Below are 14,158 nucleotides of genomic sequence, written 5' to 3'. Positions count from 1 at the left end.
GTAAAAAAGCACTTCATTTTCTACATTCGAGTCTACTTTCCTCCAGGGACCCGAATTTTTCCAACTTATTGCGTCGTTTGCAACTTTTTGTGTACTTAATACACACATAAATGTTTTATTGGCCAATTTGACGCTGAAATAAAGTCGGAATAAAAGACATAAATTAAACAGTGCACGACTGGGAGCGATATATGAAGCCATAAAATGTTCGCGCAGTTAAAAACACACAGACAGCAATCTAACCATAGGCTATGCCAACGACAATAAACTAGCAATAAGAGATCAAATACCCAAATGTTGCTGAATAAGATAAGAGAGAGAGTTTTATTGCCGGAGTGAACATCATTCATTATGTATGTACAAGTCGTTTCAAGTCCGTCCTCGTAAATATATTTTCCAAAAGGATCTCTGCAGCAATGAAAGATTGAGAACATCAGCGTATCAAATGGCCAGGGATTAATCAACATGCCGATGGAAGGATATGAAAGCCATTGCTACTGTACGCTGGAGATAAAGTAACATGCTACGGCCGCGTGGCGCGTTGGTACACCCGATCCCTCGATCTCGGAAGTTAAGCAACGCGCGGTCCGGATAGTGCTTGGATGGGGGACCAACCAAGGACGTCCGGATTGATGTAGCCTCACGAAGCTTTCCACGAAATCGTCTTCCGGGAGGGACGTAAAACGGGGGTCCCGTGCTCGAGGAGGTGCCTCGACCACGTTAAACAGCCTCATTACTCATACTTTGGGTACCTACTGGCTGGCAAAATACACCAGATGATGACGATTATTATTATATAATCTTGTACATTTCACGCTCGGCTCTTCTGTTAGTTCTGTCTGACGCTGTGCTGCAATACCAGTAAATGTCGCTAATTCGTCGTAGCTCTGTGAATCTACTTTCTGGGAGGTATTCATTTCATGCATTGTCAATTTTGTTCGCTTGTAATAAGCAATATTTTATCACCCAATTAAAACAGTAGATTGCTGAAGGAGAAAAGACTACTTAACTCATCTCTGTTTCCATCAGGCTAGTGATTCAGAGTCCCAAATAAATAGTTAAACCCAGCAGTTTATAGTTTTGTATCTATGCTACTTATCTGTGTTTGTGAACAAGTTGCTTGCTCGCACTTTGCCGTCAATACGTTTTACATAGATACATAGATTGATATCTCTATATATGCTACTATAATCTATGTTCCATTTGATCTGACATCAAGTATGAAAGGACATCAACGCTTGCGTTGACAGTTACGTTCACCAAAGTTCATCAGGGGGAGGGGGGATTGGAACACCTGCTGTAAGGTCATGTGAAGGTCACTGGTTATCTTGTACCGTTCCATCACAGACGATCCTGTCCCTTTGTTACCAGTCAGGCGAATGACACTTGAACAAAATCATCCCCGTGGGAAAGGAAGATTCGTCTTCTGTTTGTCAAAACTATTGAATCAAACTCGCTGTTCTTTTTCTAAATGTGACATTGATTACGAAATCAACGCTTCTTCTCCCATCGTTAGCTTAATGTTGCAGATATCCAAGTTCAACGCTTGGAAAAGGGTCCCAAACGTGTGAGTAGGGGAGGGGGGCGAATAGAACACCTGCTGTAAGGTCACGTTAAGGTCATCGGTTATCTTATACGGAGAAAACTGCTCCTTGTTGCCAGTCAAGCGAGTGACACTTGAAGAACATTATCTGCGTGAGACAGAGAGGTGTTGTGTTGTTGAGGATTGGCCGTGTAACATAACCTGGTATCCAGTCTATCAGGGTTCTCTCCGGTGCAGCTGAAGCACTTTCGCACACGGAAGTTCTGTCGCAATACCGTAATGGGCCGCTAGGGGGCCCAAACTCTGATCGTTTCCAGGTCTTATCAAGACCTACCCAAATGCCGAATGTCAATACAATCTATCCAGGCATTATCGAGTTATGCTGGTGACAGCTGGTCTTTTACATACACACCCACATAACGTTACACCAAGGAGCTTTAAAAACTCCTTGGTTATACACACTCGTATAGTAGTAGGCATCCTTCCATCTTTGCAGATGATGGTAGCGCTCTGTATACACGCGCACATATGATAACGACAGCATCATTCCTTCCTTCCTTCCTTCAGTCATGCTACAACCGGCGAATGTATTATAAAAAGGCAGCCGGAGCCGAACCTGTGCCTGGAGAGCACACGATGGTATGGTTACCAGGCTCGGTGTTACACGACGCGTCCGCTGAATGACGGCGAGGCTTTGCGTGTCAATGGCCGGCTTAAGGTGCTGACGACCTCGCTCTTCAGTGCCGATAAGTTATTTCCGGGCCCTTGGGGGCACTCACGTCGCGCTCGTGTGGCAAGTGTCGTGGGAGGTATTCTCCAAGCAGATGTAAGGATCTGGTGCAGTGTTTTGAGCCCGTTTTTTGCAATATTTTGTCCTCTACGAATCGTTAAGGCTTAGGTCACATTTCTTATCGGGGGCCCGGCCGGGATGTTAAAGAAACGAAAAATCTTAATGGTACCTAGAAATATACACAAATTATGCCCGTGAATCGTATGTCGACAATTTGTGTATTTTAATGAATTCATAGAATACTTTTGCATCACGAAAACTGTAACGGCCGGACCCCGATTTGGAAGTGTGACCTAAGCCTAAAGGGGTGCACTGCTGGAAAGGAGTGTTACATGTTGCGAAAGCAACCGTAAAACGCTAAGAATGAGCCGGCTTCTTACATCTGGCTGGACATTAGTGGCCAGATTGTGTTGCCATCAGTGTGAGTCCGTTCCTGAGAAATATTCGCGCGACTTGCACGGAAAACCTTTTCAGCTGGGACTGAGTGTATAACGTTATCGTGACCTTGTGAAATTTGTCATCTCCTCAAAAGGTTGTCGTTGCCGTCATTCTCTGTCTGTGCGTTGTGTGTCTGCTTTGTGGATAGAATAACTCGAGAAGTTATGGATAAATCTTTATTAGTCTGTGACTAGAGGGTAACCTCTGGCGACAGACTTTTAGTACTGGCTTACGTTATTTGCCATTCCTGTTGTTTGTGTGGTCACCGTCAGTGAGAGGGCGTCCTTGCCAGGCTGGGTTGACAGGGCCCAGCAGTGAGAGTACGGCTTTGTTCCCTTCTCTGTTTCCCATGACTATGGTTTGCTTTGCCTTATACTCGACCTACATCAAAACAGAGGTCCTGTTTTTCTTTCACTGTTAGGTTTGCCAAGTTGTTGTTCTTAAAGTGCTAAGCTTATATTTCAGTATATCTATTTATATATGTTACCACCGTGAAAATGGAAGTGATGTCACCGTGAAAAAGGGAGGTATCGTTTTGGGAAGGTCTGTTGGTGTATGTTTACAGATATTTTGTCAAGACCCTATGGACTGATTGTAATAATCTTGGAAGACAAAGGTTGTCCTGACGTTCTCAAACTTTGGTTTGTTAAATACGCAAACGACTTGTCAAAAGTATAGTAGGCAACCACACCAACATAGGTTTTTCACAGTTTGGAGTTAATCACAGTGTACAGTCCAAACGGAAAGAATAGCTGACATAAAAGGATAGAAGGTAAGTCATAAACAAGAAAAAGTCTGAACATCAAACTTTTTATCTGGATAAGTATTGATGGTTGTAAGAAATAAACAATTAATAAAAAGCTCAGATGTGAACAAGAAAGGGTCTTAACATCCAATATCTAATTTGGCTTAAGTTCTATGGATGCTAGGAAACCAACAAATGGTTAAGAAACAAGGCCAGCTGTAAACAGAAAAGTCTGACCATTCAATACTTCATATCTATTACTGGCTGGGGTTCAATAATTCTAAGAAACAAAATAGTTGACATAAAATCGTCAGTTTTAAACAAGAAAATGACTGACCAGCTAACTTGTAATACTCATCAAGGGCTACTAATAAAAGTCAGATGTGAACTAGAAAAGGCCGGACCATCTAAACTTGTAAGTTCTAATGGTTCTGACAAACAAACAAAAATGTTAATACAAAATACAACAAACATCAAAAAGTCTAAGTCTAACTTGCAATATTCACCAATAAGTTCTCATGGTTCACAGAAACAAAAACTGGCAAAACAAACTTGGTTTCAACATACAAGGTCAGTCAGCAAATGATAACTCTAAGAATGATTCTAAGAAATTAAAGTTAACAAAAAATATAGCCTCATGTATAAACAAGAACAAGTCTGACTTGTAATTTGGCTAAGTTCTATAACTCTAAGAAACAAACAAAATAGTTAATAAAGAAGGTCTGGTGTAAAGAAGAAAATGTCCGACCCATTTATATACATCACTGGTTAATGATTCTAGGAAAAGAAAAAAGTTCATAAAAACGTTTGAACAATAAAATGTCTGCATACTCTAGTATCTAACTTTGTAACATACCAAGTATGGGTTCTTATATGCCATGACAACTGCGACTTCCGATCTGTCCTGTTCCCGCACTCCCCACACATGTAGGGCTTTGTTCCACGCTTCATACATCATGTTCTATAATTCTTGAGTTCATATCGATATCATTACACATGACGCTTTCTCCTGCCAGCCACTTAATGGTTGCCTTAAGTATGGATGCCTTTTATATTACATTTGTATTAAGTAACATTACCAAATGTACAATGTACTGTTTTTTCTTGCAAGAAGTCAAGATAAAGTAGCCTTCCTCTACTCCATACAGTGCACACTTCTCACTATCTTGAGAGTGTGAATTCCCCTTATGTTTAACAATTACATGTGTAGGTTGTCTTGTACCAACGCTTGTCGCGCATGAAGGGTCTCTCAATTGTTTTTAGCAAGATGATAACGGTCCGACTTGGATTTCCATGTTGCAGAATAGTCACACTTGTAGGTTTTTTCACCACGTGTTCACTACATGTAGATGTTGCTTCAGATTCGATTGCTTTTGCATGTTGCAGAATAGTCACACTGGTCACACTTGATCACATCTTTTCTCTTATCTCCAAGGAAATTTACCTGTGGCATAAGATAGTATCAAAGCTGGCCAAGGAGAGCAGCTGGCCATTTGAAGGGAGTCAGCTAGCCACTCCATTTGGTTGGCCATACTCCTTGGCCAGCTTTGATACTGTCCTATGCCACTGACAAATCTGCTTGGAGATTAAGGTTTCTCACTGGTGTGTTTGGCTAGATGTTGCTTCAGATTGCTTTTCTGTGCAGCAGAATAGTCACACTGGTCACACTTGAAGGGTTTTTCCCCAGTATGAATTCGTACATGTCGAGATAGGTTCAACTTTAGCGCTGTCTTGTACCCACACTCATCACAAACGAAGAGGTTCATACCGGTGTGTTTTGCTACATGTTGGTCCAAACTGGATTTCTGCGCTGCAGAATAGTCACACTGGTTGCACTTGTAGGGTTTCTCCCCAGTATGAGTTTTCATGTGTTGGGTTAGGTTAGACCTTTGAGCTGTCTTGTATTCACACTTGTCACATACGAAAGGTTTCTCACTTGTGTGTTTAGCGAGATGATGAACGTCCAAACTGGATTTTTGTGCTGCAGAATAGTCACACTGGTCACACTTGTAGGGTTTGTCACCTGTATGGGTTCTCATGTGTCTAGCCAGGGTAGATATTAGAGCTGCTCTATATCCACACTCATCACAAATGTAGGATTTCTCACTTGTGTGTTTAGCAAGATGGTGATGGTCCAAACTGGCTTTCCATGCTGCAGAATAGTCACACTGGTCGCACTTGTAGGGTTTTTCGCCTGTATGAATTCGTACATGGCTGGATAAGTTCGACTTTTGCGCTGTCTTGTACCCACACTCATCACAAATGTAGAGGTTCTCACCAGTGTGTTTTGCTAGATGTTGGTCTAAATGGCTTTTCTGTGCTGCAGAATAGTCACACTGGTCACATTTGTACGTTTTTTTGCCAGTATGAATTCTCATGTGTCTAGTCAAGGTAGACTTTCGAGCTGCCCTGTATCCACACTCCTCACAAATGTAAGATTTCTTTCCAGTGTGAATTTGTACATGTTGGGATAGGTACGATTTTAGCGCTGTCTTGTACCCACACTCATCACAAACGTAGGATTTCTCACTTGTGTGTTTGGCAAGATGGTGATAATCCAATTGGGCTTTTCTTGCTGCAGAGTAGTCACACTGGTCACAGTTGTAGGGTTTCTCCCCTGTATGGGTTCTCATGTGTCTAGCCAGGGTAGACCTGCAAGCTGTCCTGTACCCACACTCATCACAAACGTAGGGTTTCTCACTTGTGTGTTTAGCAAGATGGTGATAGTTCAAACTGGCTTTCCATGCTGCAGAATAGTCACACTGGTCGCACTTGTAGGGTTTTTTGCCAGTATGAAGTCGGACATGGCTGGATAAGTTCGACTTTTCGGCTGTCTTGTACCCACACTCATCACATATGTAGAGGTTCTCACCAGTGTGTTTTGCTAGATGTTTGTCCAAACTGGATTTCTGTGCTGCAGAATAGTCACACTGGTCACACTTGAAGGGTTTCTCTCCGGTATGTTTTGCACGATGCCTGTCCAAATGATATTTCCGTGCTGCAGAATAGTCACACTGGTCGCACTTGTAGGGTTTTTTGCCTGTATGAATTCGTACATGTCGGGATAGGTTCGACTTTACCGCTGTCTTGTACCCACACTCATCACAAACGTAGGATTTCTCACTTGTGTGCTTAGCAAGATGGTGAAGGTCCAACTGGGCTTTCCTTGCTGCAGAATAGTCACACTGGTCACACATGTAGGGTCTTTCCCCTGTATGGGTTCTCATGTGTCTGGATAAGTCACACTTGTGAGCTGTCCTGTACCCACACTCCCCACACATGTAGGGCTTTGCTCCACGCTGTCTGGAGCTGGGATCTTCCATCTGTAAGGAAAAAAGACTTCTTTACTTTTGTTTGATATAATGAAATATTTAAAGCAAAAATAATTTCTCCTCGTGACATGCAAACAATGAAACTGAGCTACACATGTAGTCAAACAGTACTATGAGTAGCTGATTTTCAAAAACTGAAATGTTGATATCACTGATAGTGGGCAGCTCTATTCTTTTGCTATTTTCCACCGAACGGTTTCAACTGTGAATGTACAACATGTGGAACAATGTCGAGGGATTAGGATGACTCAATCATTTACCAACTCAGATCAGTCAACTTCGCCCAACACCCCGATTACAGGACTTCCATTTATCGTCCTATCCAAGGGAGGGCCTTTACCTAAGTTATGTATTCATTTCCACCCGAGACAAGTAAGGAAAGACTTAGGGTTAGGGTTGGGGCTAGGGCCAGGCCTAGGGCTAGGTTAGGACGTGGGGCCAACATGACCAGAGTGACCCAAGTGACTGGTGGCTTGCCTACACATCCGTCGACATTGATAGGAGAATCCATCACAAAATTCTCCATCTGATATATGTGAATATACAGTAACTTTATATAGATTGTTCTGGTCAAATTACTTGCCATTCTCTGAGAAAGCAACTTAGAACCCCCAAAAAATAGTCAAAAATATCATCATAATTTTATTAACTATAACTCTATTGTGACAATGAAGTTGATTCAGCCTTTATACATGCACACTCAAAGTCAAAACCATACCTTTGTCCAATTCAAAGTCACAAACAGCTGTGCATAACTCTCCCAATTCGGCTTGTTCAGACCTGCACCTTCTGTAAGACTGTAACAAATGAAGCAATAATGTGCTCAATGAACCTAAGCCATGTCACAGATCAACAAAACTTAGTAATAGTAGATAACGTTCCATTGGTGCGTTGCTATATAAAGTGTAACGTTTTACGGATGTCGGTTTCAAGGCATCGCTCCAGAGGCGTTGCCAAAAAAGCTAAATCATGGCGGCATTCATGCCCCACAGATACATGCAGAAAACTGCAAACTTTCTATCGTACAAACACAGATAATCATGACATTTCTGGAGCCAATATACATTTCACATGGTCTACACATATCAGGGGATATCTGTACGACATTACAAGTAGAGGAGCAGAACTGTGGTGGCAACAAAATACGGACAAACTTCGCGAAAATACGAGTTGTTTTTGTAAGATTCGAAAATAATGACCTCGCTCACATCACAAGCTACAACAGAGCTCTAACATCACACTTCACACATCCCTGTCCCATTTCAGTGACTAGATCTACCATATATCCCATATTGTCTGTTACAACACTTTGACAAACTTTTAGACACGTTAATTTATCAAATTTGTACCTCAAACCGGTGAACTTTCCCAGGGCGTCCCGCTAGTACCCGCTCGCAACTCGTTCCCAGGATATGGACCGTTATTCTCCAAGCAGAGGTTAGACTTCAGCTTGTTTTTGTCTTCTTTTTAGGCGATTTCTTGTTTAGTTCGTTTTTCTTTTTGTTTCTCTGTCTAATATTGTTAGGTCAATGTACAAAAAGAAAAACTGACAAAATTGAAAGGCCGAAATAACGCCTAAAAGACGAGCAAACAATCCAGATCCTACAACAACGTAACATCTGCTTGAAGATCCTTGGAATGTGTTCTCGTTCTCAGACTGTACCCACACTGTGGACTGTACCCGACAGCGGCAGTGCTTTAGGCCATGTTTATTTGATTATATGGATGACATCAACTTGGAACCCCAAAACTGATGTGAGCGTGCAAATAAAATAAGTTTAAAAAAAAAAGTTACTTTCAGTATGATATCAAAGTGGTCATTGCATATTCCTCGTCAGTTGGAAGAAGAAGTCAGGATAGTTGAAGAAATGGCTAAACAGGGTACTGTATACCGAAAAGTAGATTTTTCAATTTTGTTCTTTCACATCATCTTAGATTTTGGAATTTACTTTGGCATTCTGTGCCATCTGTATAAGTTTTCCGATGGTCTTTTGCAATCTCAGGCACATGTGCGCTCATTTTACAACTGCTTTGTATGATTTACAGTATGGTCAAATTTTTTTTTAATTTTTGGAAATGGACGAAAAGTAATGCGTGCATGGATGTCATTCATATAATCAAATCAACATGGCCTTACATAACAGTGTAAAAGTAATAAAAGTATAGTTAACAAAAAATCAGTTATACACAAGAAAACATCTGCACATCCAACATGCCATTTGGCTAAGTTTTAATGAGAGTAAGACACAAAAGTTGTAATAACAAAGGTCAGGTAAACAAGAGAAAGGTCTTAACATCCAACATATAATTTGGCTGAAGTTCTATTAATGCTAAGAAATCAATGAAATGGTTAATGTAAGGTGTAAACTAGAAAAGGTCTGACGATTGAACTTTTGAAATTTATCACTGGCTAGCGTCTAAGCATTCTAGGAAACAAAATGGTTTACAAAAAACAGGTTTACACAAGAAAAGCTCAGACAATCTAGGTTGTAATACCCTGGCTAACAAAAAGAGTCAGATGTGAACTAGAAAAAGCCTGACCATATAATAGAACTTGTAATTAGGCTAAGGTCTGATGGCTCTAAGAAACAAAACAAAAAAATGTTAATACAAAATACTGGGTTTAAACATGAAAAAGTCTGACCATCTAACTTGTAGGTTAGATGGTCATTCAACAATAAGTTCATCTTAAGAATGATTCTAAGAAACAACAGTTAACAAAAATATCATGTATAAACTAAAACAAGTCTGAACATCTGACTTGTAATTTGGCCATGTTATAGTGACTATATAATTCTAAGAAAGAAAGAAATGTTAATAAACAAGGTCAAATATACAGAAGGAAAAAGTCTGACCTTCTAACTTGTAACATTAATCCCTGGCTAAGTGTTAATGATTCTAGGAAACAAAAAAGTCTGTATTTCTAACTTGTAAAATATATTATGTTCTCATGATTCTTAGGTTCATATCTTATCATTGAACATGTCACCTGCCAGTCATGGCACCCTAAGAATAAAAAGTCCATTTGGTAATGTTTGATGTTATGTAGAATTTGTCTATGCATCATCTTAACTTAATGCACACAAATTCTGCATGATGTCAATCATTACCAAATGTACTTTTTTCCTTGAGAGAAATCTTCTGCACTATTAATAGTATTATTAAATACACCGGCTACTTCAGTTCACCAGTGTATTCACAACCAACATGACCATAAAACTGAGTAGCTGCAGGGATTACACTTGCAGGATATACTGTGGTGCATACGAGGGGCATTCAATAAGTAATAACTCTGACCAACTTCCAGTTGTCTGATCTAGATGAAATTTTGTATGTGTAATGATTCATATCTCTACAGTTTATGTTGAAAAAAAGAGCTCTGAACTAATTGTGGTTTCTGATTTACTGGTGTTTGAACTGAGTTCGGTGTGAAATGGACCAGGTGTGAAATGGAGCCAGTTGAGTGTCGCGCAGTGATCCGGTTTTTGTACTTGAAAGGACGCACACCAAAGGAGACTTTTGATGAAATAAAAGAAACTTATGGTGATGATGCCCCATCATATGACCTTGTAAAACGCTGGCATCCTGAATTCAAACATGGCCGCAAGTCTGTGGAAACAGCTCCCAGACCTGGTCGTTCCTCTTCTGCCATTGATGAGGCATCTGTTGGAGGACCAACCTGGGGTGTCCTACAAAAACGGTGTCCAGAGCTGCATCAAACGATGGGAGAAATGCATAACTCTGGGTGGTTCCTATGAAGAGAAAGACTAATAACTGTGCCAAGTTTCATTAATCTCCTTCTATGGGAAATGAGTCAGAGTTATTACTTATTGAACGCCCCTCGTATGTCTATAATTTCAAGTTTTTCTGTAGCAGTTGTCATATGTGGTAGAACAGATCTTATCTGTCTTCCATGTTTCTGAGAAGTGCTTGATGATGGTGTTTTTTGTGCTGCAGAATATTCCCACTGGTCCAACTTGTTGTAGGGCTTTTCCATGTATGAGACCTCATGTTCCTCCTTCAGCTATCAGCTGAACTTTAGAGCTGTCCTGTATAGAGTATACCCCAAGTATCTAGGTTTTTTGTTAAGTATGCTTTGCTTTATATCGTTGTCCAAACTGGATTTCAATACAAGGCTGCAGGATAGTCACGCTGGCCACAGTTATAGGCTTTTTCCCCTAGATAAACTTACAGTTTTACACATGTTGGTTCAACATTTCCGCTGTCTTGTATATCCTCACTTGTCACATATGAATGTGTTTAGCACGATGATGACAGTCTAACCTGGATTTCCTTGTTGCAGAATAGTCTGGTCGCACTTGTAGGGTTTTTTCCCCGAGTATGAATTCGAATGTGCCAGGATAGACAAAACTTTAGAGCTGTCCTGTACCCACATGGTAGGATTTCTCACTTGTGTGCTTAGCAAGACGGTGCCGGTCCAAATGGGATTTCTGTGCTGCAGAATACTCACACTGGTCGCACTTGTAGGGCTTTTCCCCAGTATGAATTTGTACATGTTGGGATAGGCAAGACTTTATAGCTGTCCTGTACCCACACTCATCACAAACGTAGGATTTCTCACCTGTGTGCTTTGCTAGATGTTGGTCCAAATGGGCTTTCCGTGCTGCAGAATAGTCACACTGGTCACACTTGTAGGGTTTCTCCCCTGTATGAATTCGTACATGTCGGGATAGGTTCGACTTTAGTCCTGTCTTGTACCCACACTCATCACAAACGTAAAGGTTTTCACCTGTGTGTTTAGCGAGATGTTGGTCTAAACTGCATTTCTGTGCTGCAGAAAAGTCACACTGGTCACACTTGTAGGGTTTTTCCCCTGTATGAATTCGTATATGTTGGGATAGGTTCGACTTAAGTGATGTCTTGTATTCACACTCATCACAAACGTAGAGGTTTTCACCAGTGTGCTTAGCGAGATGGTGAAGGTCCAAACTGCATTTCCGTGCTGCAGAGTAGTCACACTGGTCACACTTGTAGGGTTTTTCCCCTGTATGAATTCGAACATGTCGGGATAGGTTTGACTTTACCACTGTCTTGTACCCACACTCATCACAAACGTAGAGTTTTTCACCTGTGTGTTTTGCTAGATGTTCCTGCAAACTGACTTTCTGTGCTGCAGAATAGTCACACTGGTCACACTTGTAGGGTTTTTCCCCAGTATGAATTCGTACATGTTGGGATAGGTTCGACTTTACCACTGTCTTGTACCCACACTCATCACAAATGTAGGATTTCTCATTTGTGTGCTTAGCGAGATGGTGAAGGTCCAAACTGGCTTTCTGTGCTGCAGAATAGTCACACTGGTCGCACTTGTAGGGTTTCTCCCCTGTATGGGTTCTCATGATGTGTCTAGCCAGGGTAGACCTGCAAGCTGTCCTGTACCCACACTCATCACAAACGTAGGGTTTCTCACTTGTGTGTTTAGCAAGATGGTGATAGTTCAAACTGGCTTTCCATGCTGCAGAATAGTCACACTGGTCGCACTTGTAGGGTTTTTTGCCAGTATGAAGTCGGACATGGCTGGACAAGTTCGACTTTTCGGCTGTCTTGTACCCACACTCATCACATATGTAGAGGTTCTCACCAGTGTGTTTTGCTAGATGTTTGTCCAAACTGGATTTCTGTGCTGCAGAATAGTCACACTGGTCACACTTGAAGGGTTTCTCTCCGGTATGTTTTGCTCGATGCCTGTCCAAATGATATTTCCGTGCTGCAGAATAGTCACACTGGTCGCACTTGTAGGGTTTTTTGCCTGTATGAATTCGTACATGTCGGGATAGGTTCGACTTTACCGCTGTCTTGTACCCACACTCATCACAAATGTAGGATTTCTGACTTGTGTGTTTAGCAAGATAGTGATGGTCCAAATGGGCCTTCTGTGCTGCAGCATAGTCACACTGGTCACACTTGTAGGGTCTTTCCCCTGTATGGGTTCTCATGTGTCTGGATAATTCACACTTGTGACCTGTCCTGTGCCCACACTCCCCACACATGTAGGGCTTTGTTCCACGCTGTCTGAAGCTGGGATCTTCCATCTGTTAGGGAAGAAAGATATGCAAATTTTGGTGTAAATCATTATTGAACAACAAATTATGCCATTTTGCTTGAAATCATGAAGTAAAACACAGTTAACTTCTACCCATGACATGCAAACAATGAATTGATTGTTGAATGTGAGCTACACATGTAGTCAAACAGCAGCCTCAGATGCAATTACCTTACCAAAAATGCAAAAGCATGCCCCTCACCCCAACAAAGACACACAGAAAACTTTCTATCATACAAACACAGTATTTCTGGAGCCAATATGCATTTCCGATGACGCATATATATATCAGAGGATATCTGGAAGGCGTTATACGTAGAGGATCAGAACTGCAGTTGCAACAAACTACAAATGAAAATATAAGTTGTCGAAAGTCAAAGTTGTTCTTATGACATTCTGCTTGCCATAGCAGACAAAGTTCCAGGCTAAAACTTCTCCATCTGTGATATGGCATAGTACTAGTACTAGTACTAGCATCGCTGGAACTTTGTCTGCTATGGCTAAAACTTCTCCATCTGTGATATGGCATAGGTTATTGACCACATTAGAGATAGAATGTGGCATGCGACTTGTGGGAGGTGAAATTATCAGAATGTCATAAGAACAACTTTGACTTTCGACAACTTATATTTTCATTTGTAGTTTGTTGCAACTGCAGTTCTGATCCTCTACGTATAACGCCTTCCAGATATCGGATGTCATTTCGAGGCATCGCTCCAGAGGCGTTGCCAAAACAGCTAAAGAATGCCCCATAAACACATGCAGAAAACAGCTAACTTTTTATTGTACAAACACAGATAATCATGACATTTCTAGAGCCAGTACTCATTTCCAGATGATCTACACATATCAGGGAATATCTGGGCAACGTTATAAGTAGAGGATTAGGACTGTGGAGCAGCAAAATACAGATGAACTTCGCGAAAATACGAGTTGTTTTTGTAAGATTCGGATAATTTTGACCTCGCCCACACCACTACTACCACATCACAAGCCACAGCCGAGCTCTAACATCACACTCTCACACATCCCTGTCCCATTTCAGTGACTATAACTACCAATGAACCTATCTATTGCTTTTAATATCACTTGGGGGAACATTTAGACATAAATTGTAAGATTTCTACCTCAAATCGGTGGTGAACTCTCCCCGCGCGTCCCGCTATCCGATCGCGACTCGATCCTAGGACTCGTTCCCAGAATATAAACCGTTACTCTCCAAGCAGAGGTTAGACGACGGCTTCTT

General features: G+C 41.3%; 2 protein-coding genes across 2 annotated transcripts; both read right to left on the bottom strand.

The window, feature by feature from the left end:
- Positions 1–3,494: 3,494 nt before the first annotated feature.
- On the bottom strand, positions 3,495–7,633 carry LOC118420265 (zinc finger protein 845-like). Its single transcript, XM_035826992.1, has 2 exons — positions 7,567–7,633; positions 3,495–6,839 (listed from the first exon to the last, which is right to left on the bottom strand). Exon 2 carries the CDS (start codon positions 6,837–6,839, stop codon positions 5,103–5,105), a length of 1,737 nt encoding a protein of 578 aa, XP_035682885.1. The 5' UTR covers positions 7,567–7,633; the 3' UTR covers positions 3,495–5,102.
- A 1,632-nt stretch (positions 7,634–9,265) lies between these two features.
- On the bottom strand, positions 9,266–12,901 carry LOC118419297 (zinc finger protein 679-like). The gene is made up of 4 exons (XM_035825648.1): positions 12,832–12,901; positions 12,253–12,462; positions 11,753–11,979; positions 9,266–9,274 (listed from the first exon to the last, which is right to left on the bottom strand). Exons 1-4 carry the CDS (start codon positions 12,899–12,901, stop codon positions 9,266–9,268), a joined length of 516 nt encoding a protein of 171 aa, XP_035681541.1.
- Between the last annotated feature and the right edge of the window lie 1,257 nt (positions 12,902–14,158).

Source organism: Branchiostoma floridae, chromosome 7 (genome assembly GCF_000003815.2).
Source record: "Branchiostoma floridae strain S238N-H82 chromosome 7, Bfl_VNyyK, whole genome shotgun sequence".
Classification (NCBI taxonomy): domain Eukaryota; kingdom Metazoa; phylum Chordata; class Leptocardii; order Amphioxiformes; family Branchiostomatidae; genus Branchiostoma; species Branchiostoma floridae.
The sequence above is the reverse complement of the archived record's forward strand: the minus strand, read 5'-3'. Positions and strand labels throughout refer to the sequence as shown.

Excerpts from the sequence above, each read along its gene's own strand:
- LOC118420265 (XM_035826992.1), bottom strand. The coding sequence starts at position 6,839 with ATGGAAGATCCCAGCTCCAGACAGCGTGGAGCAAAGCCCTACATGTGT.
- LOC118419297 (XM_035825648.1), bottom strand. The coding sequence starts at position 12,901 with ATGGAAGATCCCAGCTTCAGACAGCGTGGAACAAAGCCCTACATGTGT. Across the intron at positions 12,463-12,831 it reads GGAGTGTGGGCACAGGACAG|CAAAACACACTGGTGAGAAC; the intron begins GTCACAAGTGTG and ends ACAAACATCTAG. Across the intron at positions 11,980-12,252 it reads ACCCTACGTTTGTGATGAGT|CACAGAAAGTCAGTTTGCAG; the intron begins GTGGGTACAGGA and ends ACTATTCTGCAG.